The sequence below is a fragment of the Palaemon carinicauda genome, chromosome 5, assembly GCF_036898095.1.
Source record: "Palaemon carinicauda isolate YSFRI2023 chromosome 5, ASM3689809v2, whole genome shotgun sequence".
Lineage (NCBI taxonomy): Eukaryota > Metazoa > Arthropoda > Malacostraca > Decapoda > Palaemonidae > Palaemon > Palaemon carinicauda.
The window spans coordinates 176,971,052-176,979,401 of record NC_090729.1 but is presented as its reverse complement, the minus strand read 5'-3'; the positions used below and the strand labels follow the sequence as shown (position 1 = coordinate 176,979,401).

Sequence of the window (8,350 nt, the reverse complement as noted above, 5' to 3'; positions counted from 1 at the left end):
AATTGAAACAACACTACACGCACAGAAACTATTGTATACCTTATTTTGTAGAATTTTGTAGGTCATATTTCTATTTCGTATTTGAAAAAGTATAAACTTATTATTTTCCTATTTCTCAGTTTCTTAATTTATAATATGTGTTGGGAGTAAATGAAAAAAAAAATAATTTAATATTGATTAAGTCCTCCTATGCGTTGGGAGGTAATGAAAAAAATCATTTAATTCTGAAAAAATGTCTTGCGATACCACAGTTTTCCATTTTCACTGCTTTTCAAAGCTGCCAGGTCATTAGACAACAATCCACTAAGCACAACAATTGATGATGTTGATGTACGATCCTTGCCACCAGCCTGATGTATTAATGCGGACCCCTGGAAGCCCAGCAGCATCCATTAGCTCCCTTCTAACGATCCTTTTCCATTCATTACGCGCGCCATTGCTCGCCCGGTGCGTACGATAATTGTATTCAACGTCGAAAGTACAACGGATTTTTTTTTTTTTCATTCCAGACTAATGATCACTTTTTCTTCATACTTTTCTTTTTACTAAATAGACGATATCTGTAATGCAGGATTTGATAGTAAAAATTCTATGACGAAAACCGATTAAATTGTGAAAGAAATTCCTAATTATTATTATTATCTTTATCCCACACTAATGATCACTTTTCTTCATGCCATGTTTTTTTTTAAATTAGATGATATCTATAATGTAAAATTTGACAATAAGAATTCTATGACGAAAACCGATTAAATTGTGAAGGAAAGTTCATATTATCAAGAAAATATTCTGGTATATAAAACAAAATCGACAAATAAAATGGGAAATTATTAGAAAATTAGAAGAAAATTGATTGATAAAAAAAAATCTGGTGAATAAAAAAATAGATAAAATAACGGGGGAAATCTTCGTAGAATGGAAGAAAATAAAGTGAAAACACGAAAAAAATTTGGTAAATGAAATAAATTAGTTGAAATAACAGGGGAAGTCTTGGTAGAATGGAAAAAAATCTAGTGATAGCAGAAAAAACAAATCTGGTAAATAAAATGAATTAGATGAAATAACTTGTGAAGTCTTGGTGGAATGGAAGAAAATCGAGTGATAACATAAAAATATATTTGGTAAATAAAATAAATTACATAAAATAACTGGAGAAATCTTAGAAGATTGGAAGAAAATTGATTGATAACAAAAAAAAAATTCTGGTAAATAAAATAAATTACATAAAATAACTGGGGAATTCTTGGTAGAATGAAAGACAATCAAGTGATAATAGAAAAAATCTGGTAAATAAAATAAATTAGATAAAATACTGGGGAATTCTTGGTAGAATGAAAGACAATCAAGTGATAACAGGAAAAAAAACTGGTAAACAAAATAAATTAGATAAAATAACTGGGGAATTCTTAGTAGAATGAAAGAAAATCATATGATAACGGGAAAAAATCTGGTAAATAAGATAAACTAGATAAAATAACTGGGGAAGTCTTGGTAGAATGAAAGAAAATTAAGTGATAACAGAAAAAAAAATTCTGATAAATAAAATCAAATAGATAAAAAATTGGGGATTTTTTTGGTAGAATGGAAGAAAATCTATTGATAACAGAAAATATCATGGCAAATAAGATAAAATAGATAAAATATTTGGGGATGTCTTGGTAGAATGGAAAAAAAATCGAGTGATAACAGAAAAAATATCTGGTAAATAAAATAAAATGGATAAAAATTTGAGGAATTCTTGATAGAGTGATATGAAAGAGAAATACAGAAAACGAAAGCTTTGTGATGCTATCAGTATATTAAGAGAACAATACAGAGTCCATTTTTAAGATCCGTGGATGGGGAGGGGTGGTAATAATGGCGATCACATGTTGTTGTTGTTGTTGTTGTTGTTGTTTTTAATTGCACCACCTTATGTGGAATTCGGGGCAATCGAGGTGATGAGGACGTCATAGAAAAAAATAGAAAATATATATAAACCGATATGTTTACAAGAGCGCAGATGAAAACGGTGACTGACAGACGAATTTACACGTATTGTACGAAAATGTTCCATCTCTCTATATGATAAAGAGAAAGTGTCTGAATAAGTGTATATATATACACATATATATACATATATATACACATATATATATATATATACATATACATACATACATACATATATTATATATATATATATATATGTATATATATATACACAGTATATACACAGACATCTATATAAATATATATATATATATATATACATATATATATACACTATATATATATATATATATATATGTATATATATACATATATATATATATATATACCCCATCACGGTTAGGGGAAGATAAGTGGGGGTGCCCTGAGAGGTACACTTGAAACCGGACTCTGCCACAAATTGCCAAACTAGTGGGTTATAGTTAGGAATGGGGTAGGATGGAAAGGGTAAAGTCTGGGTATGTGATATATATTTAAATATTTAGACGTCATTTTTGACGGACGAGTACAATAGTTGCTATAATAAAACTTGAATATGTGAACATGGACAACCTTAAAGTTAAAACATTGAAGCTGAACGAATTAAAGAAAGTTGTTTGAAAATTAATGTCAATTATCAAACTTCATTAATGGTAGGAATTACATAATTTCCTATAAATAAGAAAACGCACTTATAAATAAGCTATCAGACGAATATGTTTTAAGACATATTGTAGTACCTTACAAACATATATACATATATTTTTAAATCAAGTAGCCTAATTTATTGACAGAATAAAAGTCGCCAATGCTACTTCGAGTTACGTCACAAGAGCATGGACTTGCGTCACCTGGACTTAGTTTGCGACCATTAACAGCAATTGCCATAAAGAATAATTACCTAACAATGATGCAGCCATTTATAGATTTCTCTTATAATGTGATTAAATAATTTTTCGTTTAATCATAACGCTCTAAGTCGTATTTTACTCATTTTATCATAATCAAAATATATTTTTGATCATTATTATATTCATCATCATTGTGGATATCATCAGTTCCTCAATTTCATCATGATTCCCTGAACTCATCTACATTCTTAGACCCCACTCTCTCTCTCTCTCTCTCTCTCTCTCTCTCTCTCTCTCTCGTTTGTGCACTGGAATTTAAGGTCGAGGCCTTAAATATGCATAAGAATATTCATGAAGATTAAAGAAATAAATACAGCCTCTTCCTCTCTTCATGAATGGAACTTAGGCCTCCACAAATCCAAACCCTCTCTCTCTCTCTCTCTCTCTCTCTCTCTCTCTCATTCCCACATCGACCGCCTCCACTTAATACACCAGCTCCTTACAAAATGCACTTTTGGGAAGTTTTTTTTAAAACATTTTTGACAGCAATATTTTGATAAATCTAACCACATACATACATACATATTTATCTATTTACCTGTTTATTTATATATTTATTAACATTCTTATTTCCAACTTATATGATAAAAAATCCGTATGTGCTAATTTATGGAACAAAATCTTCAGTAGTATTCGAATTATTAAATGAATGAATGACTGGAAGTTTTCTGACATTCGTACTATTGCTTCTCCTATATCAGTCTAAGAGAAGGTAAATCTAATTGTAGTTATCAAACAGCTTTAGCCTAATCTATAACTAATTCATTCCTATAAGTTTTTTTTTTTATTTTTTTTTTTTTTTTACAATTCCTAACATCTTTACACATTTGACAAGAATAGTTTTCGCTTAAATCCATTTTTTTCTTTTTTTTACGATTTGGAATTTTGTAATGATTAATTTTCCTTATACGTGTAAATCCCTACCATAGTAAAAAGTAAAATTTTTTACGTTTATTCAAATAACAACAACAACAACAACTACAATAATAATAATAATAATAATAATATAACAATAATTTGATGTTGGATTAATCAAATCCTCATTCAGTGATCGTGTAAAACATTTAAATATATAATTAATAGCTTACTTCTACTGATCTTTGCTTCGCCGGGACTCTTTTCGCTCGCAATCTAACATTATCTCCTTGCTCTTCTGTTTTGGCAAACGGTACATGCTGAATTACTATCGTTACCAAGGTGGACGAGTATTTTGGTGTTACTTCAATTACCTAATTAATCCCTCAGTTCAATAACGTTGGTCTTAGTTCTTGATAATTTAACTTTTCCTATTGTAGATCCTAATATAAAGTGTAAATTGCATACCGTACGTTCAAAAAAGGACAATATAAAGTGTAGATTGCATACTGTACGTTAAAAAAGGACAATACAAAGTGTAGATTGCATACCGTACGTTAAAATAGGACAATATAAAGTGTGGATTGCATACTGTACGTTAAAAAAGGACAATACAAAGTGTAGATTGCATACCGTACGTTAAAATAGGACAATATAAAGTGTGGATTGCATACCGTACGCTAAAAAAGGACATTATAAAGTGTAGTTGAATATCCTCATTATCATTACTTAATAAGCCTCAACCCTAGTTGAAAAAGCAGGATGCTACAAGCACAGCGAATCCAAAAGGGAAAATAGCTGTTAGAAAAGGAAATAAGGAAATAAATAAGTTACAAGAGAAGTTTAAGAACAATAATATTAAACTAAATTTTTCATATATAAGCTATAAAATCTTCGGAGCCTTTGTATGCCAGCGGCCAGTTCCTCGCTTGTTGAATAAAAATGGACATCAACTAACCTCAACTTTCCCCCCTAACCTAACTCACAAGCCGTGTCCTCACCTACTTACATAACGGGGGGGGGGGGGGGGGGGGGGGGGGGGGGGGGGGGGGGGGGGGGGGGGGTGGGCTGACGGCCCCCTGCGACCCCCATTACACTGCCGTATTCTAAGTTAGCCGTAATTATACACACAGGTGACCGCTATCATACATCCACCCCAAATCTTCAAAATAACTAGAGGAAGAAAAATAAGATAGAATGGTATGCCCGCGTGTACCCTCAAGCAAGGAACTCTACCCCAAGACCGTGGAAGACCATGGTACAGAGGCCATGTTGCCAATGTTGGTCATTGTCCTTGATAATTGTAGCATACCGTATGTTTAAGAAAATCACAATATAAAGTGTAGATAAGTCAAAGTAAGCACCCATACTAAGTGTGATATCTAGCACACTTTTCGCTAATTATAAATAAATTTAAGGCAATCTGTTCTGATGAAGCTTATATCGAAGTTTTATTTATTTTTGCAAATCAGTGGCCTTCACTCAGCTCAGGTTGAATTATCAGATATTTTGATTTAAAATGGCGAAAAAAAAGAAGGGTTGGACTTCTAGTCTAATATAGTCTCCTTGAAGTTCAGTCAATCTCTCCACCATAGAAAACGGAGGCGTCATTAAAGCCGATTCTCTAGCAATTAGAAGAGATTAATTAGCGATTCATTTGATAATCTTGGCTCATCAAGTCTACAAGTCAGAAATTACTGAAACTTGGCGAAATTAATTCATTAGCAGTCAGTCAACTCGGTATTGGATAGAGGACCACACGTTAATTCATTTCTTTACTTCATTATACACTGCTTAATATGTGATTTCTGATCTGTAGTAATAACAACATATCTAAGATTAACTATCGGCAAACAGTAGCAAAGAGAAACCCCGAAAACAGGCAATAGTTAATAAACACTGTAAGAAGATTTTAAAGATAAGACGCCCTTTCAAATCGTCATCATACATTTAATGTAGGCCTATATATACACATTATTTATGTATGTATGTATGTATTCATTTAAGATCGTGGCCTCCTCTTCTATATACATCGAATTTTTAAAAATCAAAATTAAGATTGATACTGAATGATACGTTACTCACTTCAGTATCGAATATAAGTTCAAAATCACACACACACACACACACACACACACACATATATATATATATATATATATATATATATATATATATATATATATATATATTTATCCTGTACATATAAATATTAAGGTATGATATAATGGACTATTCCTGACCACAATTGATTTTTTACGTACTTTTGCACCTATTCACATACACAGGCACACAGACAAACGCACTCACACATATATATATAAATATATATATATATATATATATATATATATATATATATATATATATATATGTATATATATATATATATATATATATGGAGAGAGAGAGAGAGAGAGAGAGAGAGAGAGAGAGAGAGAGAGAGAGAGAGAGAGAGAGAGATCTTGTTGCTATTCCAGCATCAAGATAGAATTCCCCAGAAATGTCCACCTTCTCCACCTTCAGATAAAAGATTCCAAAATCTCTCATTTCTCTTTCCAGAATGGTTATCCATCCCGAAGACGCTCCCTCGTTACCGACGCCAAGTTCGAGAGCACAATCAATAAACAGATACAGCAGTCTTGGCTGGAAGAGGCAAAAAGACTGTCTTGTGGTAAGTCTGGTCAAGGAAACAAGACACCTTATACTTTACGATTGTTTACTGTTTGCGAATTGACTGAAGATTGGCTTTGCAGAAAAAAGTTTGAATAATGGGGCTGTCTTTTAAGGGTTTAATGGTTTAAAGGCAACTCATGAATGGCAGAGGCAAGGGACAGTTACATTGCCCTATCTAGCAGGTCAATATTCTAGAGACTGACCATATATACATATGATCAGCACCTAAGTCCCCTCTCCATCCAAGCTAGGATTGGGGAGGGCCAGGCAATGGCTGCTGATGACTCAGGAGGTAGACGTATGGGATTCCTCAAACCCCCTAGCTTTAGTGCACAAGGATGGTGAGGTTGCAGTCATAATAACTAACGGGTTTGAGCTGGACTCGAAACCTAGTCAGTAATCACAAGTCAGGGACGTTACTAAATAGGCCCAGCACAGCTTTAAGAAGACGTAGCTGACTTAAGAGATCCTTATTTAGTTGTTTTAAACTGTTTTATTGTCAGTCACAAGTGAAGAGAGCAAACGCTTCTAAGTCGACTTGGAACTTGTCAAGAAAAAAATAATAAGCAGCTGAACATGGCCTATTAAATGCAAGTTATGGAGATATGCTTATTCGGCAGTTAAATAGTAATTAATAGATAACTAACTAGACTAGAGACCGATAATGCGAAAAACAATAATTCAAATTCAAATATCTTAATTATATTTCCGCTACAGTATTATGAAAAAGGGTCTGAAAACTTTTCTCCTGCAGTGACATTCAAAAACAAAAAACAAAAAAAACAAAAAATATCAATCATTCAGAGGTCATAATATAAGTTTAAAAAAACATGATATTCAGTCATAAGTCCTAGTATAAGTTAAAAAAATGTTTCATTTATCTATCAGTTAGAAACGTTTCTTTTGGAAAACGCAAGAAATAATATTTTTTTGTCTTTCCCTCCAGATGGAGAACTGAGCGAAGAAGAAGTCTTCCTCGTCCAGAGCCCTGGCGAACCTGACCAGTCACAGCAGGTGGCTCTCGTGGTGGGTCTAATTGATGGAATCGGAGCGCTTCCAAGGATTATCAAGACAATCGAGGTGAGGCAGAAATGAACATTTAGACAAATAGAAAGACGAAGATAGTTTTTTTTAAAGGATGGTTAAGTTTGTTATTAGCAAAAAACAAATATTCGTCTTGAAGAAAACGTTTTAAAATGTACCATTTTCAAAAGAAGATTAAGTTTATTAAGGGCAAAAATAAATATTCGCTTTGAAGAAAACGTTTTAAAATGTACCATTTTCAAAAGATTAAATTTATTAAGGGCAAAAACAAATATTTATCTTGAAGAAAATTTCTAAAATATGTCATTTTTAAAGGGAGATTAAGTTTAAGGGCAAAAACAAATATTTGCCTTGAAGAAAACATTCTAAAATATACCATTTTCAGAAGAAAATTAAGTTTATTAGTAGCAAAAATAATATTTCATTAATCTAAAAAAAAAAAAAAAAAAAATTCCAGAACTTCAAAGGAACAGTGCTACATGTGGAGACCCGATCGGATCCACGCAAGGGCGTCGCCTTCGATGTCCTCCTGAAGGTGGACATCCTACGGGAACCTTTGTTGAATTTACTCAAATCATTACGCCAAGGATCAGCCATTGCCTCCGTCAAGCTGCTGTCTGAACATTATTCTTCTATTAAAGGTCCGTACACGCATATATATATATATATATATATATATATATATATATATATATATATATATATATATATATATATATATATATATATATATATGTGTGTGTGTGTGTGTGTGTGTGTGTGTGTGTGTGTGTGGGTTCGTATCTAATATTTGAATCATTGAATCCTCAAATAATTCTGTATGAACTTCAAAAACCACAAGGCATATCAAAACATACTTTTACGCTTCATCAAACATAGTCTACAAACTATCA

General features: G+C 32.2%; 1 protein-coding gene across 1 annotated transcript in view; it reads left to right on the top strand.

Annotated features, from left to right (window-relative positions):
• The window catches only part of ple (tyrosine hydroxylase ple), an 89,106-nt gene that overhangs the window by 71,098 nt on the left and 9,658 nt on the right, over nt 1-8,350 (top strand). The window contains exons 2-4 of the mRNA XM_068373171.1: nt 6,300-6,411; nt 7,360-7,493; nt 7,915-8,098. Of these exons, the coding sequence (XP_068229272.1) occupies nt 6,300-6,411; nt 7,360-7,493; nt 7,915-8,098 (430 nt within the window). The remainder of the gene's footprint in view (nt 1-6,299; nt 6,412-7,359; nt 7,494-7,914; nt 8,099-8,350) is intronic.